Source organism: Haemorhous mexicanus, chromosome 3 (assembly GCF_027477595.1).
Source record: "Haemorhous mexicanus isolate bHaeMex1 chromosome 3, bHaeMex1.pri, whole genome shotgun sequence".
In the NCBI taxonomy this organism is placed as follows: Eukaryota; Metazoa; Chordata; class Aves; order Passeriformes; family Fringillidae; genus Haemorhous; species Haemorhous mexicanus.
In genome coordinates this window covers 68,691,080-68,718,073 of record NC_082343.1, presented here as the reverse complement: position 1 = coordinate 68,718,073, position 26,994 = coordinate 68,691,080, and the positions used below count along the sequence as shown (strand labels likewise).

At 38.5% G+C, this 26,994-nt stretch overlaps 1 protein-coding gene across 1 annotated transcript; it reads right to left on the bottom strand.

The window, feature by feature from the left end:
- Nucleotides 1–1,155: 1,155 nt before the first annotated feature.
- On the bottom strand, nt 1,156–12,554 carry GPRC6A (G protein-coupled receptor class C group 6 member A). Its single transcript, XM_059842238.1, has 6 exons — nt 12,158–12,554; nt 10,256–10,559; nt 7,631–8,458; nt 5,163–5,375; nt 3,620–3,743; nt 1,156–2,276 (listed from the first exon to the last, which is right to left on the bottom strand). The coding sequence occupies exons 1-6, from the start codon at nt 12,349–12,351 to the stop codon at nt 1,156–1,158; spliced, it is 2,784 nt and encodes a 927-aa protein (XP_059698221.1). The 5' UTR covers nt 12,352–12,554.
- Nucleotides 12,555–26,994: the final 14,440 nt, after the last annotated feature.

Below are 26,994 nucleotides of genomic sequence, written 5' to 3'. Positions count from 1 at the left end.
CTGGAAAAGCTCTGCGGTACCATTATCCTGACAGAAAAATTCTTCCTTCTCTGAATGTGCCCTTTGCCTCTCATACAGAAGGCACAGCACAGCTCATGGAGCTACAGAGCAGATACTCATTCAGTGCAGATGGTGCCAGGTCATCCTTGTGCTATTTCTGTGTATCCTAATGGTGCATTGTCATGTTCTTATTGCAAATCACATTTTTTTAACGTATATATCAACCCCCTTAAACTTTCCAGGGTGTCCTCATGCTGCTACTGGTCATTACATTGTTTATGCTAATGAGAGGAATCAATTAGTGGTTTTAAGTTTTGACATTACACATTGACTTTACACTCTCAAATAAAAGGACACCTGGGGCTTGTTCTCTTTGTGCATCAGAGGAGATGCATGAGGTGAATCAATGTGTCTCTTCTGAGTATGGGGAAAAAAGGCAGATGAACATATGTATAACTACAGAGCTCCAGAAGAATTCTCTAATTTCTTTACAGCTCTGTCTCTAGTTCATTTTCATGCTGGTAAACACAAGAAAACTTAAATGTTACTACAGCACTCATCTGGAATAAATTGTGCATTTTGGGGAGGAAAGAAAAAGATTCATTTATACCAGATGAAAAGAGTTACTTTTGGAAGTTCAGAAGAATGGAAAGCCTATCTTAAAAGTGGAGACTAAAGGACTGGACTTGTTTATCTTGGCAAACAAAGGCTGGGACAAGGTTCTCTTTGATCTGTAAAATGGGGCCAAGATGAGAAGAAGAGCTCCTTAAACAACTGAGCATCAAAGAGGGAGAAGAAGTGGGGAAACTCATGTGGTCTCACTTACATGACTGTGAGAAATAATAATTTTGTGATGCTTCTGCCTCACTTGAGGAAGGGAAGTTGCAGAATGGGTTCCCACTTGTCTATGTGGGCTGGATGGGAAAGGAAGGGAGCTGCTGAAGGGGACTGCACATCAGCAAGTTTGCAGGAGCAAGGGATGGACTCTGTGAGTCAGGAAAGCCTTTCAGATCTGGTAAAGGATAACTGCCTAAGCACAGGAAAAGGTGTTTCACGTGGCCTGCCCTCCTTGGAGATAGCAAAAGGAAAGAGATCTGAAAGAGAAACGGCTCCCTAAAATGGCTTCTTAACTTCTGGTACTTTAACACTGGCCAGTCATATGCTGGAGACTCTTTTCCTGACCATAGTCCTTGCAGCATTTTTAGGAAGAACTTTTCCTTTTATTAGTGACTGCCCAGGCACTTGGAAATGGCAGTTTCCATTCACAGAGTCATTCTCTGTTTTACAAGAGTCTGTGATAGTGGCTCGGAAGCTGGAAGATTTTGAATCTAAAGAAACCTGACTAACAGCAACACTGCCTGCACTCTTAGAAGAGTAAGTGTAAACCATTTTGAGAAAGGCAGATTTTGTGTTTGTTTCTTGCTTGTAAATGATGATATAGCATTTTGGTAGAAAAGTGCAGCAGAGGATTCCATAATTAGATATTAAAACAACAATGATTTCCACTGCTGGCAAGTATTTGCCAAATGTAGTTGCGTAGACAGGGATAAATACGATCCACGCTATAAAGTAAATTAGCATGCCAAAAGTGATGAATTTAGCTTCATTGTAATTCTCTGGCAACTTCCTACCTTTAAAGGCAAATATGAAGCAAATAAATGCTAGGGCAGCGATGTAGCCCAACATAATCCCAAAAGCTACCATAGATCCCTCATTGCATTCCAGAATTATTGCTCTTGGGATTGAGAAATTTTGATTTACAAAAGGTGTCCTAAATATTAGCCAGAAGGTGCAAATGATAACTTGAATTCCAGTGCAAGTGACCACAGTGGGAATAGGTTTATACATGCATTTCAGGAAATTTTGAAGCTTGGGATCAAAGCTGAAAGCTAGTAAAATTTTTAGTGACTTTATTAAAATACATGAAATGCAGAGCGTAAAACTTATACCAAAGAGTGCTTGCCTAGTTTTACATTTGAATTCTGTGGGTATATCTATGAAGAAGACAGTGCTTAAAAAAATTAAGAAGTGGCTGAAGAGAATGATATAGCAGACAGTTAGACCACCAGACGCCTTTACTACTGGTGTGTCCAAGTTTTTGGTAAATATTACACAAATGGACAAAACCAACACAACCCCAAAAGCAGAGAGGAGGAGGAGGAAGATAGCAAACCAGTCAGTCCAGGCAAGGAAATAGATTGCCTTCCTGTAACACGTGCTGCTGTTGGTGGGAGCCCAGTAGGTTTTGTTGTTGCATCGGTAGCAGTAATCCATATCTGGAAGCAGAAAAAAGGGAAGATATCTTAGAACCCCAAAGTTAATAAACTGCAAAGCGGATTGTGGGGGCTTGAGATACAGGAGCAATGTGGGAAAGGATGCTAAAGGGAAAAGATGGGTCAGAGCTCTTCTGACTCCGGCTGTCACTGTCCAGGGGGAGGAGCTGCAGGGCTGCGGTTGCTGCGGTGGTAGTGGCACAACGAATTAAGGACAAATGCCTGGAGCTCCCTGCCAGCTGGGGCAAGCCTTGCCTGCAGCCAGGGGCAAGGAGGGAAAACGACCAGGCTTCTAAAACTGTCTTGCTCATCACTGACCAGTGAAATGTGACCAGTGAAAATTTAATTGAAAACTGAGCAATGACTCTAGATTATTTTCTTTTTCTTCTAAATTCTCTTCCAAACAAATGAATTACTTTCATTTGTCTATTTTAACAAGAAAACACCCTAATATTCTCTTTACAGATAGCTTTTAAAATACAACAGCAAGAACAAACCTTGCTTTAGATAATGGTTTGAAAGGTGCTTTTGCTTTGCAATTCCTATTTTCTGATATGGAGAAATTTCACAATTACTTGAATAGGCAGATAAAATTTACTTTTCTTCTGCTCTCAGGATATTAAAAAGTACATGCTACCTTAATTTTCTTAATTCCATCTTTCTTCTCCATATTTAGTTTTCCCCTTTAAAAGATTTTGCTTAAACCAATGGTAAAGTATACATTAGATTTGATATGAAAATATTACTGTTCTGTTATATCCAATAACACAGTACTCTGTGGTAAGACACAAAATGTGCTGCTAAGTAAATGACATAACCCTTGAACTTCATAGATTCATAGGCTTCCAGCCTTTAGGGTTGGAAGGGACTTTCAAAGACCATCTAGTTCTAACGCCTGCACCAGGGGCAGGGACACCTTTCACTACACCAGCTTGCTCAGAGCTCTGTCCAACCTGGCCATGAACACTTCTAAGAATGGGGCAACCACAACAACTTCTCTGGACAACCAGTGCCTCACCACCCTCAAAGTCAAGAAATTGCTCCTGACTGGATTGAATGTACTAAGGAAAGACAGGAAGGAAAGATTCTATTTAATGAGAGTAAATCTCACTGATAAATCAGCCAGAATTTCCATCCTAGCAAAGGGTAGTCAGCTGGACAATCTAATTACTTTAAACCTGACCTTTTAAAAAGCATTTATACCAAGTTTTACAGGAAAGTGACCAAAAATAAATATTTAAATCCCACTCAAAAATTTAAACCAAGATTCTTAAGGCATATTATGTCTAAGCAAAGCAATTGCATTGATGTAGAAATAAACCTTTATTTGGATGCTAATTTTTTACCTGTTTGGTTGCTGTAATGGTTTTCTGGGCAGTAAATACACTCATAGCAGCATGTGTGTGGACTTTCTGTAACCTTTTTCACCTGGCCTGGACTGCAGGGCTGGGAGCATGTTGATTGAACCTTCTGCAGTGTGCAGAGGGGAAAAAAAAAAAAGATCATCATCTTAGGTACTGCTAATTAGAAGGGAACATTAATAACATTAACAGAAACCTCCAGGATTATTTTGCAATTATTTAAATCATACATATTTTAAAGGAAATCTGAAAATCTGAAAAATGATGTTGAAAAACAGACATTGTAGGGTCCATGTTTGTAGTATTTTCTCCACACAGTCAATGAGTAACAGAATGGGGCATTATTTACCTGATAATTTTACTTTTGGGCCCTGAATGCTAATTTCTGAATTTGTGTATACCTTTAAAATTGAGATCAAAGTCTTTCATTTCTTTCATTCAGCTTTGAACCTGCATTTAGACTACAGAGGATCATCTTCAAAGAATGCACAGAAGCATCTGAAGGGGAACAGAGTGAACTGTTTCAAAAATGAGATCCTGATATTCTGCTCAGCTGCTCAGAGCCCAGGAGGGACACCTTGGCCTGAAGGAGATGCTTTGGAGGGTGCCCTGTACTGCAGCTCTGACAGTCCTGACCACTGCCAGCTTGCCCCTGAGTCATGAAGCTCCACTCCTGGGTGTGTGATCGGGGCCTTCTCCTGAGGTCTCACTTCATGTCCTCCTTCCAAAGACAGTTTTTTGTCAAATGATCTGTCCTGAGGCACGCTGCAATCTCCTCTCCTCCCAAGATGGTGTTTCAAGGAGGTGGAGACATTTTCTTGCACCACAAAGAGGGACAAGGTTTGAGGTTTCCTTCTGTCCTCAGCTAAGTTCACATGTGGAGACCAGAATTCAGTCCACCTGTAAGCAGCGTCTCCCTGTCCCATTAGTGGGGAATGCTTTGCAGACAGAGCTGTGCCATGAACTCAGACATCCACCCATGCACAGAGGACAGATTGTCCAGCTGGAACTGGCCAGGGCCACTCACTAGTCCTGTCTACACCAGTGCTGGGGATCCAGGTGGCACCACCAACTCACGTTGCTGAACCCAGCTCTGACAGGGGCAAATAAACAACAAAACTTTTTTTTTTTTTTTTAACAATGAAATCAACACATCTGAATCTTCCTGTTTAAAAAAGAAAAAAAATGTGGTACATAAGTGAGGGCTTTTTTATACACCATGATTTTTTATTTTAAAATCCCTTTTGTAAGATTCTGTAATATCGTCCTTAGGACAGACATAACATTCTAGGGGCATTCTGGAGAAATAAATAGATTTTGTATCACTGAGCCTGCTCATAGGCTAACATGCATCTCAGGGTGCATGAAAGGGGTTGAATAAACTCAGAAATGATTCTTTGCTCTAAGAGGAGAACATTAAATCACACAAGAAATTTCTAGCTGGCACATGTTCCAGTAGCAAGTGCTGCAGGGAAAAAAGCTGTCTTAAAATAAATTTCATACCTTACGTCAACAAATTAAAAGTTACCTTTAAAGCCAGAAAATCTTTTTTTTTCTCTTCATCCTCAAAGATAAAGCCACCTTTCTCTGCATCGTATTCTGCCATAATGGTGATTTCCATGTGGCCATCAATTTCTTTCCACAGAAGGACATCATAACTGGTGCTCATATCGCCATTGGAGTCAAATTTGACTTTCTTATCACCATCAATGACTACAACTCTTTTAAGTTCTTCAAGGAGCTGCACATAAGTTTAAGGAATGATAACATACACCAGTATCATATCAGTGTGACAACCTGAGTAGCTTAACATATGTATGATAGTATCAAGTTAAAAAGAAATGCTTGTAGGACAATGAGAAATATTAAAATTCAAATTCTTTTTTTTTACGGAATTACATTATACAGACAATCGTGCTGGCCGTAAAAATCTATCACTAAAAAGAATCCTAACTTCATAAAATCAAAATCATAGTATTTTTTTCCAGCCTTGAAAATTTTTGTGTGGTATTCAGAGCAAATATTTTTGCTTGCATAAACTAAGAGTCTTTTGGCCCTCCCCGTCTTGTGAAGACCAGTGGTGAGCAGTGCTCTTGTTACTTTTCTGACAGCAAAGTCAATCTGGGCAACATTTGCTTCCAGAGTAAATTCTCCCAGAGTGTCTGGGAGTATCTAGCACTGTTCCAGCTGTGACTCAGACTGAAATTTTGTATGGCAAGGTGAGGCTCAGAACTGTTAATAATCAATGAACAATGTATATGCTTTGTCAATGCAACTGTCCAGCTTCGTATTGCAATGCATTCTGTTCAAAAGGGGAAAACTTTTGCCTCCCCCATCACAAAGAGGCAGATTTGAAAGAGCTCTGTGTGAATCTAGAAAAGGACAGGTTAAGGCACATTATATATCCCCACTCCCAGCTCATGGGGAGATCATTGAAGTACTCCCATTAGCTTTCATGGCTCTTAATTGAAGCAAAAGCTTTATTATTTTGCTGGTCTAGTGATTTTTTTGGCAGCAGTAATTAACTGACAAGAAAAAAAATCAATGTTTGGTGAAAGGCTGAGTTCAGCTGCATTTGAAAATCATGCTGTTACATGGGTCCATTTGTAATATTCACAGCATTTAACAAACATGCTGACATGGATACTACCTCAACAGGCTTTGTCAAATTTATGTAACACATCTAGTAACACATACACACCTAGTGTATATAATATGCCATCTTGCCATGCATAATGCAATTTTTTGGGGCATTTTTATAGTTTATGAAGAACCGGTGTGTTTCTAACCAATTTGATTGGTGCATTTTATTTGGATGCTGCATAGTTGTGTGGAACTGAATAGGGCTTTTTCATTGTGTATACTCAGACCAGTAATTTAATTTTTCTGTTCTCCACTTTTTCAATTTGTCTAACAATATGAGAACACCAGAGCTTTTTGAATACATCTTGAGCTTCAGACAGAAGGGGCTAATATTCAGCAACATCTTCGTGAAACTGGTTTTTGGTATTTTTTGCAGAGTCTCTAACAACAATAACTATATTGTTTCCCTGTATTTGAAGATGTATGATATGGATTATTTGGATCCTAAGAGTTTTCTGTACATATATGTCTTCTTTCCTAGAGGGTTGAATTTTCATGTAGAAGAAACATGTTATGAAAACATCATGGGGGAAATAATTATCTCTCAGTTCTCTTCATGAGTGCTTAACAACTTAAAAGGAGTTAATTTGGATGGCTTGGCATTTAGTCCATTTATGGTGTAAATGTAGCTCCATAAAGCTGCATTCCTGCTAAACAGTCCTGAATTTGTCCCATTAATGTTTACTAATTCATGTAACTAGTCTGATTGTTACTGGGTTATTGGTTAGTTGTTTTTTATTTCAAATCCCATATCTTGGTTTGACCTGCCTTGACCTAGGATAAGAGGTCAGAGCAAATCAGAGTGCATCGGAGGTTGTTTGACTTTTAAGTGAATATTTGTTTAATCTTCTGAGTAAAAGTGTGTAAAAGTGAATAGTCCTAAGCAGGTTCTTGGGTAAAAGGTCAGGTCAGGTTTACTTGTCTGATTTTTCCTCTTCTTTTCCCACCCAGTAGTGTGATAACAAGTACCTCATCCATCTTAAAGATTATGTCTTTATATATAAGTCAATACCAGACAGAGGTACAATGTATTGCATTTTCAATTTCAAGTAGAGGCTCATTATGGAGGATAATACTTGAATCAAGACAAAGCAGATACAGTGGTAAGAGAAAGGAGAGAGGAAAATTGAAACTCTTCAGTGAATGCTCCTATCCTGCAGTATGCCAGTCTCTCAAGAGCACTCACAATGTGTATCACAGTGGTTTGCAGCAATGGGACCAAGCACTAGTAGCAAATAGCTGATAAGAAGTAATTTAGTGAAAGGACCAAGCTTTTATCTCCAGGAATATGGTGACAAAAATGCGATGAAAGTTAGGCAGAGAGAATGAGACCTGTAAGAATTAGCATCATACCTCCCAGGGAGTGAAGGCAGATGGATCCTTGCAGTCCCTGTCTTTGCATTGCCCTTTAATGGCGTGAGCTATAGCATAGACTGCAAGCATGGTACTACGGATAAATCCTGGTTCAACGTTAGCATTCAAAAAATCATCTCTCCAGATCTGAGGCTTACTCCCATCATTTTCCAGTAGATTATCCTGGGACTGGTTTGCAATGCACGTTTGAAAGTCATGATATTCCAGGTGTGCACAGACCGACAAAAGCATAATATATTCACGTAAAAACTTGTTGTTTTCAGTGGGCTTTTTATGAAGGTTTCTCAAAAACTCTTGGAATGAGGAGATGTCTCCATTTTTAAATCCAAATCCCACAACTGTTCCCAGCTGTCTAATATTGGGAATTGTACTGATCTTGACTGCAGCTGACCAGTTATCACTTGCAATCCAGATTTTATTAACGTTCCTCTCAATTGCCTTCTCGAATAATTTGAGCACATGAAACTGTCTCATGAAGACAACAATAACGTTTACTCTTTTTTCCTTGACAATCTTCTCAATTGCTTGATCAACTTTGGAGTGAAAGGTGCTGTCAGAGAGATAGGCTGGCAGCATCTCTTTAAAAGCTATGCAAACGTTGTTTGCCATGGCCTGGACCCCAAAGCTCTCCAGAGCGAACCGCCCATTGTCATCATCAGTGGCTATTACTCCGATCCAGTTCCACCCAGATTCACAGATCAAGCGAGTCATTGCTCTTGTCTGGTGAAAATCACTGGGGATAGTCCTGAAGAAAGAAGGAAACCTGATTTTGTCACTGAGGATTTCAGCTGATGATGCAGGACTGACCTAGGAAGAGTGAACAATTTAGTTGTGGATGTGTTCTCCTCCAAAGGATGTCAAGAGATGCAAATGATTGCTCTTTCTTCCCACCTGACCCAGGCTCCCTTCTCCAGTGGATGAGCATCCACAAGCTTCAGCTAAAGGGGGCAGGTTCTCTCTCCCTGCTCTTAGGACACAGACTCATGCCCAGCACCAGTTACACTTTTTCCCTTCCACATAATTCAGTGAAGGCTGAGAGCAAAATCTTTCAAAATGGATATGACAGTAATGACGGTATAAAGATTTTGGTTTGCTCTGTTCAGATACCATCAATATGCTCTTCAAAACAATATTTAACAATTTTTTTGAGTCTCTATTGAGATTGTTAGTACTCTTATATTTTGTAGTATTTTTCTATCACTGAGTGCTTTAGTATGGTTCACACACACATAGATATATATTTTCTTGCCAATATTTAATTATTATATTTCAAAAGGACCATTAAATCAGTTGAAAGAACCCCACAGACAAACAAACAGTAACCAATAATACAAAATGATATAATTTTTTCATACAAAAGATTTATTATCTTTTTCTTGTGAATGTAGCTGGAAAAACATAAAAAGAACATCGCTATTTAAATCTCTCCAGTTTTAATCCTTTCTTATTTTTTTGTTGGAACTTTTTATTTCTTGACAGTTCTTAAAAAATAAATTTAAGCTTTCCAAAACAAGAGTCACCTGTCTGGAGGGGATACCAAAATCTTACTGCGTCAGAACACTGCACATGCTATTGATAAGAAAAATTTCTTGATTCCCATTTTCCATCTATGCCCTACTGCAGATTTTTTTAGTCACTTGCCTTTTGATTATGTTCAAGTGTGGCACTTTAGTTTTCATACTTACTACAGTTCCTGTGGTGGCGTTGGAGGTCAGAATTACTTCCTACCATTGCAGAGGAGAAGATTCAGTTAGAAGTTATCTTTAGTTCAGATTTTATGTCTTTTCCACTTATTTGGTTAATTTATATCTATTGGCAAAACCAAAGTGCAAGACAGGATGGTGTGGAAGTGGATCTGTTTCTTCCTTCTTAGCCCTGGCCTTGACCCCAGTTCTTTTACAAAGGTGACAATAGGAAGGTTAGCACAGCCTAAGCACAAATGTGGGACTGTACTAGTCCTAGAGAGGTCAGAAATAGAAAAGGATGTTTTGGGAAGGACTAGTGTAGATCTAAACTGTTGTATTCTTTCACTTCTACAATTGTTTGAAGAGTACTAGGAGAAAATCTTTGTTTCAGAGCAACCTTCCTCACTTCCCTGTCCATAATTTTTACTGATTCCAACATTTAATTTCTCTTGGGCTGGAGAGAATTCCTGAATTTCAGGACAGATCAGATCTGATCTCTTTTTAAATTTTTTTTTAGCTTGAGATTGAGTATTGTCATATTCACCACCAGGCAAAGTGTACACTTCAGCTGTAACTTTGCTGACTGAACAAAGTTCTTGAGTGTCTTCCAAGGTACATTGGAGTAACCAGGACTGACCAGAGGCACTGCCAGGCTGACAAGGACCCAGCATGACCCTGGAAAAACACTTGGATAAATGTGCCTTGGGTATAGAAAATATCTCTTACTGCCTTTGTTTGGGTAAGTGAATCAAGGCCTCCACTTGGAGCTGAAGCCCACCCATCCTGATGTCCTTAGGATAAACCAAACCCTGCCTTGTAGTAAATACCTGGCTTTTGCAATTCCTGTGATCAGAGCCTTAATTCCTAGCATGGTAAATCTGACCCTCTGTCCAAAATAAAATAGTTGCCTCAAGCCTACCTGTGGGATTAATTGCAAAGCCAACAGCCTTGACACTGCCATCGACACCTCCGAGTAGCTGGCTCCAGTGACTGCCTTGACTCTCGGGATGTAGTCTGAGTAGTTACACTTGAACTCCACGGCATCCTCAGAAGAATTGAATTTAGACAGAAATCTCAGGGCAGACGCCATGGCTTTTGTAACTTCTGCACACGTGTCGTAGATTTCATAGCCCAGGGTAACTCCAGATAATAGCGTCGAGTTGTTGATGGTTTCAATAGCGTGTATCATTGCAAGTGTCTGAAGAAAAACTTGAATTTCAAAGCTGTCAGAGAAACATAGGCGGTGTTTTTCAGAAAAGCTTTGTTGGAAGCAAGGGTGAAAAAAAGGCTGTTTTGAGCATATCCCTTAGAATTTTACAGCTGCTGAAAAGAACTGATGGGCAGTAAGTTTTGTGTGATTTGCTTGGGTTTAGTGTGCAAAAAATTAAAAACCTTTTTTTTTTTTCCTCATTTAACAGGAGACTAAGTAAAATAAAAACAAAACTGAAAATATACTAGAATAAAAGTGTTTTTCTGGAAAAGAAAAAGGTACTAAAAGTTTAATTTTCCTGGTACATCAAAATTTGCAAGTGATATCTTTAGGAAGCATCTGTCAAAATCAGTGAAGATATTCTAGTTTACTACACCAGCCCACTAAGTTTTTCAAAAATGTATTTATTTTCACAAAACGCATGAAGCAAAGAAAAGGAGTACTAAATGTTTCAGAATAGAATAAAATATTTCAGAGGTCAAGGTCTCTAGTGGTTGCATTGATGTTTCTAAAATACTCTTCAGACCTGATGAAGTTAGCCCAGATATTTCCCTCGTCTCCTGTGGATATTATAATATGTGAATTATCAAAACTGAGCTAGCACAAAATGTCTACAATACAACCAACCCTCCTCTCAGGCAAGCTTCTCTAAAGATTGCAAAGCTTGTGATCTAAATTAAATTTCAGATGGACTTGAGATAATTTATGTCTCCATAGAAAAATAATGGAAGACAGACAAAATTATCAACTTATTCAACATTTTGTCATAAATCCAGATGGATACCTGCATGCCTAGTTGATTATTAGATTCAGGTGTGGGATTAAGTTGTAAAATTCAAATAAAATTTTTGGATTTTCACCTATATTTCACTTTTTAAAAATGCATGTTTGGAATTCCTGGTCTTAGGAAATGTTTATTATGTACTTAAAATAAAATACTTCACCAAGTTTCCTTTTTATGCATTCCAGAAAAATGGACATTTCAAGCAGAGTAGGATTTGGAGCCAACAGAATAAATATTCTGATGCAAAGAATGCATGCATGACAAGGTGTTTATCGGTAGTGTATCCTTTCACATAAAGCCACAATTATAGTTCCAAGTGTAATAATTATGGCAATTTAAAAAATAACTACAGTGTCACCATCAAGGTACTATCATAGACTGCCCAAGAGATGGGTGGTAGATTTTACTATGGGTTTGGGGAAAATGGAATAGTCTGCCTGTGTCCAGATCATGTAGGTTCAGCTTCATAACAAATAATTGATAGATGCTGAGTTGAGTCCTTCAGACCTACAGCAAATTATAGGGAAAAAATATACATGGAAATCAGATGATAACACAAACACCCAAGGCTATTTGCTTATCTGTGAAGATTGAAATAGGATCAAATGCTCATTCCCTTCCTCAGTAAACTGCACTATTTTTTATTGTAACTTTGCCATTATTTGTCATCCTGTGTTAATTTATATGAAATTTTTGTGATGTCCAATGAATTTTTTAAGTCTAAGCAAAGCAAAAGAACCAGAATTTGATGACCTTAATATAAGATTTACATGTTCAGTGTCAGTGCTCTCTTCTTTGCCGTATGTTTAATTTCCAGTATTACTCACCCAGCACATTTCTGGATTACTGGCTTGATGGGATCTTCTTCTGGATGCAGCATTTCGCTGTGAACTGCAAACAAGCCTCCAATAATGATGTCCCCTGGAGAACTGGCTCCCACAAAGTCATCAGCATTCTGGCAGGAGAAAGCGACATCGGTGCCGACCACAAAGCAGGGGATCAAAAAGATAACAAATGCCATGTGTCCCAGCTTTGAGTCGATCAAGCTGCAGCGCCAACAAGGGCTCCTGTGTCATCTGTAAAGAGCAGCAAAGGACAAAGGCTGCACTCAAAAGCTGGTCACACCTTGCCAGCTGAACATTCAAGGCTTTTTTATTGAAGGTACTAAAGCAGTGCTGTCACATAAAACGCGAGGGTGCGGTGGTGTGAGAGCTGAGAGGGAGGGAGAAAGATAAATGGGTTTAAAAGGAAATGCTGGTCATTAAACCTCTTATGTTGTGTTCAAAGTTTCTGATACCTTATCTAAAACACGTGGCAAATGTTTTGGTATAAATTTGGGCTTGTTTTGAGTTCCTTCCAGCTGAGTGCTGTGCGCAAAGAAGTAATTATATAATACGGTAGTAGCGATACTGCTGTGACCATGTTTTAAGGGCCTGGTCTGAAAAAGCTAAAATATAAAAAACCCCTCTGTCACAGTGTGCTTTATATCAGACTCTGGTTCAAAAATCCCAGCCCCAAAATACCAAAAGACTGCTTTTCTCTCAAATCCTTATCTGTTTTAAAATACTTGTATAAAAATCATTTGGATAAGGTAATATTCCTGATTCTCACGTACATGTCCTAGGGACTTCACTGGGTTTTGGATCAGGTTCTATATTTACAAACCAGGCCAAGTCTGCTGCTGGTTAATGTGATAGACACAGAACAGTGGGAATCAATAACATTAGCCCCAGCTTTTGCTTTCCTCCCTGTCTGACTGAGGACACGAGCGCATGAACAGCAGCTCCTGTGTTGTGGGAGGAATGGGAAGTGGCTGTTCCCACTGCCACTGCTCCCCTCAGATCCACAGGAATCAGATGCTGTGCCAGAAGGGAACTCAAGGAAAAGAGAAGCAGAGACTGGACTCTCAGTTTTCCTAAACCCCAATCTTAAACATCAAAGTGAAGCTCCTTAAGACAGAAACATGGCTTCTTAGCAAAAGTCAGTTCATGTGAGGGACACAGATCTGATCTCTGCTCTGATCTGATCTCTGTTTCTGACATTGGTTTATTTCCTGTTTTCTTTTAATGGCTTCTTCAGATTTTGCTTCTTTTGGCAGTATGCCAAGACACTCCCAAAAGAATGGCTTCAGTCATAATGTATATTGCCTGTGATTGTATAAAATCTTCGTTTACATGGAAAATTTCTGCCAAGGTTTATTTACTGGCAAAGAAAATTAGAAATGGGTTGTCTGTTATGCATTCTTTCTGATAAGCATAATGCATATTGTATAAATTATTCTAATTATTCTATTCTGCTTGTTTTCTCAATAGTCTCTTTGTAGTAAAATATCCATTTACAACCAAGATATTTTTTGTAAATGCAAATGCAATAGACAAAATACTTGTTAATCCCTAGTTAAGTTAACATTTGGGCTCTTTATTTTAATATAGCAGTTTGTGTTTCTTTCATCCACCTTCTTTCTTTCCATATGGCATTCTCACTGCTAAGTCAGTGCAGAGAGTAAAGAGCTGCCTGCCTTGTTTTTAATGTATCTGACCACATCTATTCATGGGCAGATGTTGATACCAGTTTATTCTGCTTCTGCACTGACTCACAAAAATTCCAACTGTTCCAAAGGTTTTCTTCTTGACTTATAACAGCATTAACTGTAGTCAGATAATGGCCCTGAGTTATGAAACGTTCACCTGCAAATATTCATGTACTTGCTCCTTTCCAGCCTGTAATGAAACCTAAAGCCTGGTTCCACATACTCTATATTTCCTTTACCTTGCATATAACTCTGTATATAAAACTTGTGTATACTTAGGTGCAACTAAGACATAAGACTGGAGCTAGCCATTTCCTTAAGCAAGTCACAAGAAATATTAGTATAAAATGTAGCTTTTAAGGGCTTAACACTAAGTATTATAAGACGGACTCAATGGAAACACAGTACTGATAATTTTAAACTTCAAATTTGTTATGGTTTATGATTAGAAGCAGAAAAGGAACTTTACTCTGGCCAGTCTCTAAAAACATATTAATTTCTATAGAAGAGGATTTTATCTACAAATAGAAAATCCTTACCTGATCACTTTGGAAAGTGGAAATTGACAAAATAAACACCACATATAATTGATGCATGATTTCATGTTATTTATAAAAACATCATAAAAAGAGGTGCGCTTTCAAGTCAACTTCACTGATTTTATGTCACAGTGTTATTTTCAAAGGAAAGAGGGTTTATTGGTTTTGTTCATTTTCAAGACCTGTATATTATAATTTCTATTAGTGATGAGACGTATATAATAGTTTTACTAATATACCTCAGCCTAATCTATTATTGCAGAATTGACTTGCACCATTTGCAAATATCCTTTTTCTTTGGCACTTGTTGCAATAGAAATAATTGTACAGTACAAAGTGTTCCTTGTTTCAAATGTAGTGACATATCATGGACACAACACCAGACTTTCACAGTTGTCAGCAGAGCAGTATTTCCTGTCAGGTAGATTCAAGCATAAGAGTCAGGGGAATTTGGTGAAGTACCATCAGCTCTCAAAAGCTGCCTCTAATGGACTGTGCAAAGATGGTAAACAGGACCTAACAATCCCAAAGCTACTGTGAGAGCCATAGGTGAATTCTACGAGGCTTTAGAGGACCTTGTGGGAGAAAAAGAGGTCCTGTCAAATCTCTGTGTGCCCCAGTTACCTATTGCCATGACAAAGTGGTTACTTCCACCTGGACTTTGAGAAGGACCAGAATTGGTGGGGTTTGGAGGATGGCCCTTGCAAGCCCTCAGCACTAATCCTTCAGGTGACCTCTTGCAAATTTATGCCTAGTAAATTTTTGGCAAAATGTTGAAAAGACCCACAATTAAAAATGCTCAAGAGAAGCTGGTATGACTTGAGTGTGAGACCAGCAGGGTGTACCCTCACAGCAGTAGACACCTGGAAATGGACCACCTGCTCCTCCTGTCTTTGCAGCCTCTAGACCTGGACAGACAGGTCTCTGCTTTTGTGCAGAAGGAAGTTTTGCAGCTCTCATTTGCTTTGTCCAGCAAAGAGAGACTATACACTGGTACATGAAACAAAGACCAACATTTTGGCCAAACTTCTTTGTCCTAACTTATGTTTCTCATGGAGATAATAATGGCTTAGATTCCAACAGGAAAATCTTTACTCTGAAGCCCATCCATTCAGGTACTGTTAAAGGAGAAAGACGTTTTTCATGACTTTCTATTTGAAATTGGTTTTAATTGTGCTGTTTCCAAACATACAACAGATAGCAAAATCCTCTGCCAGACATGCACAATAGCTAAGAGAAGAAAGAAAAAACGTGGATATTCTCACTCTTATTCATTTGAATAGCATTTGAATTTCATTTGAGTAGGGTAGCCTCCCCTCACTCAGAAAAGACTCACACCGACACAATGGAAATTCTCCTTTTTCAAGAAGCCAGCAACATTCAAATAAAATCCCATCATTTGCATTAAGAAGATTAAATATTGGTTAGGATTACCAGCTTTCTTGATCAATTGAACCATAGTGTATAACACAGTGATTTTGATTTACTAAATTTCTTTTAAGGAAGTTTAAACAATGCGGGGGGAAAAAAAAGAAGGGGGCATTTAATGATTTAATTTCAAGTACCTTTTAAAAATTCTCCAGTTTATTGGGACCTATATAGACCAATATTAAATATGAAAATTAAAAAATGGGAAGATAAATACCCATTATTTTGATTTGTGGTCTGTTATAAAAAAACAAACAAAGATAAAAATTAAAAACACAAGAACAGTGAAATGGAATTTGGATGGAAGCCAACAGCTCACTTTAATTCCTGAGAAACAAACTAACTCAATTTTCAAGTTCATTGAGTTTGTCCTCTAGAGGGTGTCAGCTGAGCTGCATGGTGGGAAGGACAAATCCTATTTTTCTTTATCAGATCAAAATGTTGTAACGTGTCTCCTGATGTTCCTTGAAAGTTGAATTTCCCCTGATGCAAATGACCTTGCTAGAGTACTTCTGGTGGAAAACTGAGATGATGGAGCATGGAAGTGCCTCCAAACTCCTCCCTGGACTGTCAGGGACATCCTGGGCAGTCTCACAGCAAGTTCTTTTACAGAAAGTGTTTTAGTAATCAGTCCATGTTGTACTCATTCAGTGCACCTCTGCTGTTTATGCTAGAAAAAGGATACAAGAAATTAAAACAGAGTTGTGAAAGGGCCTACATTTGAACTAATGCCTACAGGTTTTTTTTTTTCTAGTTCAGATCAGATATGTTTGTTTCACTTATCTTTTCTCTGATATTTTAATACACTTAGATTAAATTTCAAATCAAACACAATTTTAATGTGAAAAAAATCAAAGGGATTTTAATTTTCTGATGTTGACAGGATATATTTTTAGCCATTCCAAAATTGAGTTTACTTGTAAAGTACCTGGTTGTTTTTTTAAAATAATCCAGCAAGCGTAATCCTATCCCACCCAGCCAAGATAGTCAGCTACATAGGTTGGATGCAGGACAATTTTTCATAAAAGCCTGCATGTTAGGCATGTTCCAACTTATTGAGATGACATTTTCAGAATTTTTCAGGTTTTATGTCTCTCCTTTGTTCCATCTCCTCCACTTTTAATTGAAAATCAAGAGAGCAAAAGTGTCATTCATCTGTTGACAATGCAAATATTTGGTCCCAGCCTGTAGTGAAAGGGTCACTCAGAGGGAAAGAAAACCTTTAACTTAGGTATTTGTGCTTTCTCCTGAGAGGCTGGAGGCCAGGGGTTCTTCTGCCGGGGACTGCTCTCAATCCTAGAGTGAGATAAAAGAAGGGGACCCATATCTTTCTTCTTCCAGTGTCCTGTACTTACTAGAATGTCATTGAAAATTTGTTTGAGAAATTTCTTACTGCTTCTTGCCAGAGCAGTAAGAACCTTCCTAAGAGACTCAGCAAATTCAGAAGTGCCTGGGGTTGTATTGCCTAGTACACCTAGCATGTTTTGGAAAGGCCCATCAGCAAGAAAGCTGGGCTGGAGATCATGTCACACAAAAATGCCAATGGCAAGCAAGTATGACGTTTGTGCCAAGAAACTCTCAGTATTATTAATAAAGAACACCGTTCAAAATAAAGTTTGGTTAATAGGAATTTTAAAACCTAAGGGGTTACACTTTTTAGACATCTCCAAGGGTATTGATTGTGGAGGATCTGAGAGTGTTGATTTTGAATACAGGCTGTTAAAGGGGCAGGTAACCACACAAATCCAGATAGCCATCTTGGTGACCTTGTACTTAATTCTCATTAAATCACTTTTGCAAAGAGCATTTAGTGATTTTTAACTCTTGCACTGCTTGTCCCACATAAGTTCCTTAGAAAATATTCACTTTTTTTTTCGATCATTTTGGAGATAAAACAGAACTGCTAATATTAAACAGTAACTTGAGTAAGAAAAATGAAAATAGGTTTTGGAAGCAGGGACTGAAAGTCAGGTGGACCCTAATTTTAAGGGAATGCCTTAATTACTAAAACATATTATGAAAATACTCACCCAAATGTCCAAGTCTATTCAAATATCAGCAATAATAAGAAGAGAGAATTCATTTGCTTCCGTCCTTCAGTATACTTTAACATGAACACATTTGGAAAACATGGATTTAAAACTCTTCAGCTAGAGAAGAAAATCAAGTCCATGTCTCCCAAATGTGCTGACTGACAGGACCTAGAATGGCACACCAGGAAAAGAGCAGGTCTTTCTCGTTTCATAAACCTTTATTTTTTTACTGTCCATGTATCTTTTCCCTGAATATTTAGTTATCTGACACAGAGAAAGATACTTGGGGATTTGACTGGAGAATTTCCAGATGTCTCTTCCAACATCATCGATCGTGTAGTTCTGTGATAATGCCACACTCAACAGCATCTGAGAATAGGTGCCCGTAGATGCCAAATTGTAGAAGACACAAGTGGGATTTGAGGCTCCTCTCAGGACAAACTGCTGTAGGCAGTCCTCAGCTCAGCCAACAGGTCTTGGGGGACTCTTTTTGAGAACCTAAATCTCCTTATGTTTGTACAGGAGATAAGCTGTTAAGAGCTCCTTACCCAGCTGTGAGAGCTCTGCAGGCAAGGAACAAGATTCCCGAAGGTAGAGAGGTTTTATGCCTTAGCCCAGGCTTGATGCTTATTGATTCAAGGTTGTCAATGTCACCCTTATTCCGGAATTTTTAATTTACTTTGGTTAGGATCTTTTGAGATCTTAAAAGATTTCAGTTCACTTTACAAGATTTAACTGATTGTGTTATAAAAGTAAACATACACCTGCAAAGAAAGTACAGGCAGAACAGGTGACGCTCATAAAAATTCCTTTCAGATAAGGAAAAGAACCCAAAATAGTAAATCCATGAATCACTCTGGAGACTGACTTCAACCTTCAGATTGAAAGACTGAGGAAAAAAGAAAAAAGTTTCACACATTAACACCATTGGGAATGTTTATTTCTAAGAAGTTCACAGTTATGATATTGTAGAGTAACACAACATTCTCCACACTTCCTACAGAATATGGTGCACTATTGTTTAAGGACAGCTTACATATTCAAAAATACTGCATTGCTGCCTTTGACTAACAAGAAAACAGCAAAGAAAATTCCGCTGTAGTTTCTGTTCTCTGACAAGAAATTGTCTTTGAAGAAATGCCTCAAGGATGGATAAACCCATTAATCTGCACTTACTCTCACAAGCATTCAGTTCATACACATTTTTTTAGAAATACAATATGAAATGGCTACCAGCACAAAAATGAATTTGATCTTAAGTTTGGTATTAAATCTCTTTGCAATCACCCAGCCTTAAAAGCTGAGGGTGATAGAACAACTATCATGACCTCTATTAATTGGAAAAGAAACAAGTTATGTCAGCAGCTATCCAAAAGACAGCAAAAAATTTACTAGGATCAACCAAGAACAGAGCAAAATTACATTAGCTATGTGAATTTTTCTTTTACCTGTTGCCAGAGATTTGTTGATATTTTCTCCAGTAGATTTTCAGGCATTCAATTTTCTGCAGTTTTCAGGTACTTCCATCATGGCCTACACAGATGAAATGGGTATTGCCACACTGCCAGATAGAAACTTCATGATTTCATAGAAAAGCAAGGAAGTTTTATCTGAAAAAAAGAAAAAGAAAAAAAAGTTAGTATTTTCCTAGAGGGATACTTAAATATTTCTGTGTTTAAAAGATAGAAGTATTTACCAGTCTTTTCTGTCAGATGGGGCCACTCCAAAGTTAGAAAGGATAATTATAAAACCTTGTACTGCAGGCTGTTCTAAGGATTCCCCTTCTTTCAACAGAAAAAGGGGCTTCTATCATTTAGAAGTAATCCAGAGGGGCAGCAAGAAAAAAGAACTTAAGGAGTTTGTGGCCAATTCATTTGATGTTTTTCCATCTGTTGTTTTGTTTGGTTTTTTGTTGTTTGGTTTAGTTTTAAATTAGAATGGTTTCCTTCTTTTCACACATCAATTCATTTATGAAAATTTCCACCACCCACTGGGGGAGCTCTGTTTTAATGTCACTCCTAGTGATAAGAAAAATCATATTTGTGTGGCATCTAACATCTAAATTGTTAAAATCTTTACCTCTAATATATTGAAATGCAGATACTGCTTCTTCCAGATCTGTAGAATAAATGTACTTATATGCAGAATGTACTTAGATGTGGAATCCTTTGACATTAATTTGCCTAAGCAGTTTAATAAGGGCAGCAGATTCTTAAGACATAAAATAGTTTGAGCTGAAAAGGACCAATAAAGATCATCTAGTTCCAAACCTCCTGCCATGGGCAGGGACACTTTGCACTAGATCAGACTGGTGAAAGCCCCATCCAATCTGGCCTTGAACACTTTCAGGTTTGGGGCGTCCACAACTTCCCTGGGCAACCTGTTCCAGTGCCTCACCACCCTCATTGTAAAAATGTCTTCCTTACAAACAGTGTAAATCCACCCTCTCTCACTCTTTAGTCATTTCCTCCTGTCCTGTCACTACAGGACTTGCTTAAAAGTCTTTCTTCGTCTTCTTGTAAGCCACTTTTATGCGCTGAAAGACTGCAAATATATTCTTATTGTTCCTGAGACAATATCTTGGTTAAAAAAGGTAATTTCTACACAAATGCATTCACAAATCATCAACAAGGCAGGATCAAAACCTGATGAAGATAATGATGATGATGATGATGATGATGATGATGATGATAGTTCCCATTAGAGTCTGTGGATATATCTGTAGGTTAATTAAAAGTGATTTGTAATGTCATGATTACAAGAAATGAGGCAGTAAAAAAGGTCTCTGCACAGGTGCCACATCTAATCCTATCTCATTAATGAGAAATTAGAAAACAGAAAACTAAATTATTTTCCGCATTACACCAGAGTAATTTACAGCCTAATTCTTCAGAGGTGTTTAAGCTACACTCATCTGTACCCCGCCCCCAGGACTGAAGCATGATAGATCTGCACATAAGGTGTGAGACTATCATTAGGTGTGAGACTATCCAGAAATGCCCCAATATGCCTTCCAATTCAAAGATCACAAAAATAGATCACAATGTGATCTATTAAGTACCAAGGTCTTGGAAGACACAATTTTTAATATGTGGCAATGTAGCATATGTATTGCATTATTAGGAAAAGTAATGGAAACATGAAAGAAAAGAAATGGAAAGTGAATTTTAGGGTCAGAATTGTTTAATCCCATAACCAACACAAATATTTTGAAAAAACTTCATAGTCACCAGAGTTTCTCATCAGGAATTTAATTCCCATGAGAGCTTTCTCTTTCTCCAAAAGTCTAACCCTTATTCAGTCTGATTTATTTATATTATTTCCAATTCCTAAACTGAGCATTTCCAAGTGCCTTGTTTTTAATGACATGTAGCAGTAGTATTTGATTGGAATTTTGATAAATGTGCAGATATATCCATGTGTATGTTCTGCAAGCCTATATGCAATTATATGAAAAAATTAAATGTAGCTAGATGAAAGACCAAGGGCTGGTCTCTGTTGCCATTGTTATCATTCTTCACAAAATAGAATATATTATGATATCTACAAAGTTTCTCTGTGGAATTGCTCTGGCTGTTGAAATAATGTGGTGTGGTATAGTGGCCATGGTGGTATTCAGTCAAAGGTTGGATTTAATAATCTTAGAGGTCTTTTTCAACCTTAATGATTCTATAATTCCATGAAAATTATTCTATAATTCAAACAAGGGCAACAGAACTGGAGAAGGGTAAATCCAACATGCTAAAAGCATGGAATAAACCTGTTTCTTGGAGCACCCTTTATTACCACGACAGTAACCCAGGCATCACTCCAGGATGCCCTTAACTCGAGTTAGTTCAGATTGCAGTGGGATGTACTGCTCAATCCTGCACAAATGCTCTCTGCCCTTAATCACAGAAACCATCTGTTGATAAGGGACACAGTAAAGACCTTTCTGGTGTTTTCAAAACATGTAGCAGGTGGAACAGGTGGCGGTGAAGGTGTTCTGGGTGAAGAAAGGACTAGCTCAGGCTGGCTGGAGCTGAGGAGATACTCAGCCTCCTTCAGCTTGGTGTGTTAAATGAGCAGGAAACAGGCAAGGTGGCTCATTTAATGTCAGTGATTTAGGAAGCACCCTGATCACCAGGAACCTGGCTGTTACTGAGCACACCCAGAATCCCTTTATCAAAAAATCCTTATCAATTTAGATCCTCTGCATCATGCAAGGTTTCATAATGTGCCCTCCCCAGGGCATGCCTGGCTTTCTGTCCATTATCCCAGCTACCCCAAGGATCTTGTCCTTGGCCAGAATTTATGCTCAGAAGTGCTGAAAACAGTATGACCACTTTGTGGTTGAAGTTAGACCTTTGACAGCAAGCAACATAACTCCTCTTATGCAGAAATTTGAGTTAATTTTCCTCCAGTCTAGATTCCAGAATCTGTTATCAGCAAGAAGTTGTGATTTTTCTTAGAGCACAATACCTCTCTGACTGTGGACATGTCACAATGTGAAGTTTTATTGAGTGTTTGCTTAGCAAATAAGGACCTAATCAAGAGCCCATTGAAGTCGGTGGGAAGGATACTATTGCCTCGGCATCAGGCATTGAATTGCTCCCACATTGTCATTAAATATAATGTATATATTAAATGTTTTTTAAAATATTGTCCAAATATATGATGAAGGGAAAAAATATTTTTTTCTTTTGTCCCAAATTTTAAAATAATTGGCTATAACTTCTTCATTGCTGGGAAACATAATTTCATCAGTGAAAAACAGGGGACAGTAACAGCAAACACTTGGTTCCTGACCTTAGAAAACACCTGCCTGAAGTAAGTCAGAGGCTAGAGTGTCTCTCCATCCAGGAAACAGCCTCACCTCCTCATCATTCCAAGGCTTACTCCGGCATCTCAAAACAGAGCATATGCTAGAAATGGGAATATGCAAAGGGGCAAGCACTGGTCTTGTTCCAGATTAATTGGGGGCCTGAGCAACTTCCAGGGGAAGGCACTGTTTGTCCCTGTGTTTTTGTGCAGTGTGGCTAATTGATCTCAAGAAAAAAAAATATTCTGGGGTGAAAACCAGAATTATTCAGAGTAACAGAACACTAGATCCAGATACAGAGCACTTAGTAGATTGCTAGTGCAGCATGCTTCTGTTCATGCCTAGCTGGAAAAACATTGGTAAGATTCCTTAAAAATAGAAAGGCAAGGCAAGGAAAGGAAAGAAGGAAAAGAAAAAGGAAGAGGTTTGTTCTTCATGACGGAATTGTAAAGTTGCACAGTAACTATGTGAGATTATTTGTTCAAAGGCAGCTGCATTAATCTAAAAAGCACATTTTGCACATCACCCATTAATAGGTCTGTGGTTCCACAGAGAGTTCAGCAGGTTTTATTGCTGCAAAAGTGAGGAAATCATTCTCCCCTCCATTCTTATATATCCTCTATCCCGACCATCCTCCTTCCCTTTCCCTCAGTCCCAGTGATACCATCCCACCCACATTCTGGCTCTGATCACACTTCTGGGCTCATTTAACAATTTGAAATATCAGAAATCATTGTTTTCTCTTGGCCTTGTTTCCTGTTACTTCAGTAAATTAAACTGACACAGAAGTGTCAACAGGTGCTGAATGCTAGCAGAAGGAGTATGTGGCTAGGAAAAGGGTGGACAGACAGACACAGAGGGGAAAAAAACTCGTTTTGAGAAGTGGTGAGCTGTCTGTGAATGCAGCAGTTTAGTGAGCTGCTCACAGCTGGTGGTAGAACCTTCAGGACTCAGCTTTGCATATAGAGAATAGTTCCTTGACTTTAGTGGTTTGCTTCTGTTAACACCTATTTAGAAGTTGTTTGCAGATAGGCTAGTCATACAAGAAGTGCTGCTAATAGACCTGTTTGGAGTATCTGCAGAAACTCTCAAAATCACTTCTTTAAGGGTGAACATATCCTCTAAGCTCAGCTCTATTCTTGGATCATTCATAGAGGAACACAAGATGTTTGAATAGCTGCTGAGTGAAAAACTCTGCTGGCCTCCTTAATATTTTTTTCCCGAATGTGCCGACCAAAGCACAGTGCAAATACATGAATGGTGAAGTGGTTGTTCAGTCTGTAAGCTTGTAGGAGCATGTACTTATATGAATACAAACATTTTCTCCCAATTTGGCACAGGAAAAAAGAATACATACTGAAAAATGGCATTTCAAAATCAAGATAAGTAACATGAGACAACTGTTTAACATTTCCTGAAGAGAGATGAAGAGGGAAGTAGGCATTGAGATTTTTTGCTTACATGTAGCCACATAAGGTCAGAACCACACAGTTTACCTCAACTACCTACAGAGCGTAGAGTCTCCCAGGGTTTGTAGAGGATAGAGACATGTGAACTGTGAAAAGGGTTAGTGTAATATATGGTTTATTTATTTCAAAGTTTGTTATTTGGGAAGAAAAATAGAAGGACCCACTTCTATACAAAACAGAATGGGTTTTCATTTAAAGATCATAGGAAGAGGCGGTGAGTAAAATACCCAAACATAAAGAGACAGAGAGACAGGTCTGGCTTTATTAGCTGGAGACAGAGCAGGAAATACCTTATTAAACATCACCATCTACTGGATGCCAGCAATTGTTCCTTATGAAGGAAACTGTAAGCTTCTATACTGAATTAACTTGTCAAACAAGCTGATGCTTTCGCAGATCTGGCCCTGCTTGTAAAGTTATTGGCAGGGCGAGGTTTGTAGATTTTTTCCATACCAAGTTGGGAAAATATTTTCAAAATCATGGAAACTCAGAAAGTTCAGGGTGTTATAATAAAAGCTATGAAATGGCTAGTAAGGCAGAATGAGAACCTACTAAAAGGTGGGAATAGTCAGGCATGGAGGCAATAGCATCCTTTGGGTAATCAATTTATCTTCTTGTGGAATTTTTTTTGTAGATACAGACACACATGTTCCTGATGGAGTTGAAGGATTCTCCTTCTGGGTAGTTTGTGCTTATTGCAGTTCCATATTAACTTTTCACTCTGTTGGCTGCACAGGTGATTTTACAGCAACAGGACTGGCAGCAGCTTGCTGAGGTCAAAAGGCACCAGTGCAGCCCTGCTATAGCTGCTGAGCTGGACTAGCTGGGCAGTGAAAGATCCTCCTTCCCTTCCCCACTGAGAGCAGAAGTCTCCAGCCCACATTGAAGGATTCCACTTCCCCTGCCTGGTGCAGGGGAAGGGGCCTCGTTCACTTCCACATCTTTCCCATCTTTCTTCCCCTTCACTTCCACATCTTTCTCCATCTTCTTCTTCTTCTACAAGCATCAGAGAAGCCACAGCACAAAGTGACAGCAGTGGGTGATACAAGTATCCTCCTCTGTGGTAGAAGACAGACAAAATGGAAAAGTGCTTTGAGGGCCCTCCATTTTTTCCCCTTTGCTTTCTCTAAGGTTTCACCTGGTTGCATGCACAAAACTGGTGACTCAAGACACCAGAAAGAAACAAATTCTTCAGAGAAATCACTTATTGCTGACATATAAGAACCTTGAGAAGGGCTCAGAAAAAACTGCAAAGACAAAAAAAATTCCCTTATCACTGAGTGATGTTCTCAAGCCATCATTACAGTTAATTTATCAAAAAGAATGATTCAATAATTATTGGAAACAACAAAGCTAAGATTTTGGAGGATGTTTCAATTTGTTTCAAATTTGACCCTTTAATTAATAGAGATTCTTATCTAAAGAAATTTTTGCAATAAAAATCTATTATTGGATATAGGCTTTCAAAAGGTGTTGCCAGTGACAACGTCAAATGCAGGAGCCCTTAGCTTAGTGCATTGATTTTTATTAATTTTTTTTTCGATTTTCAAGATGAAAATTCTCTCAAAAAGTAAACACTGAGATGTGTAGAGGACCAAAATAAATGGGAAAGCTATCTTGTTTGAATTGGAGCTGATTAAAACTCTTTCTTGCAAGGAGTCACAGAAAACCAGAAATGGAGTTTCAGGAAGAGCTAAATAGATTCCTGCTATGTCAAAGCAGAGAGAATGACAAACACTGACAATTATGACAAATTGATTTATTATATCCTTGTGGAATACTGAGAGGTGCCATACTTTACTTTTACGGTACTATCAGCATATTTGGAAAGAAATAGGTGTTAGAGTCTACCAAAGAGTCCTGGCATCAACACCGTATCAGGGCTTCTGTGTAGTTCATTTGTCTGGGGAGGATATGAGGTGAAACAGTTTCCAGCACTTAAGTAAACATCATGCAGGATTACACAGGAACAGATCAATAACAAATTGTATTTCTACTGCTGCATTTATCTTCCAAACATTTTGCAGTTCAAAACAGAGAACCCCTCAGGCAGATTGTTATTAATGGCAAGTCACATTGATATGAATAAAGTTGAAAAATGTTTTGTTTTCATGCACTGTATTGGCAACAAGGAAAAGAAAACACTGCAGCAAGATGAAATGGTGCAATGCCTGAGTGCTGATATAAAAGATATTTCATATGCAAGTTACAGAAACAAATAATTCTGCTGTCCTACAGAGCACATGTATCTGATCATTTACTCCAGGCTATACAACAAACTGTTGAATTTTGGTGGGATTACATTACAAAATTCACCTAAAACTAAGCAAGGCTTTCTAGGCTCTCAGTACAGACCTAGAAGGGAAATAGATTTATGAGAAGATGATCTGTTCACTGGGTAATGCGCCTGGTATGAATTAGCTCTGGGACACACCTTCTCTTCCCCACTGACTCTAAAGGGAGATGGAGGTGAACAGATTAGAGTAAGAAAACAACTCTGAGACAAAGCTAGGCAAGAGATTTTGCATGCTTCAAGCACAAATTATAGAACCATAGATTAGTTTGGGTTGGAAGGGATCTTTGAAATGCACAGGGACATCTCAAACTACATCAGGCTGCTCAGAGCCCCATCCCATCCATCCTTACTTTGAATGCTTCCAGGGATGATGCATGATGCATGCATCCACCTTGGCATTCATCTTTGTGCATATGTGTGTGTGTATATATATATAAATATATATATAAAACCCAGAACAACATTGAAAATTTCTAGGCACGAGCACTGCTGTAACATCCTTGGTACTTGTGGTTTCAGCTAGCCCAGTTCTATACCTGCCCCATCCTTTCTGTCTCCCAAAGGCTGA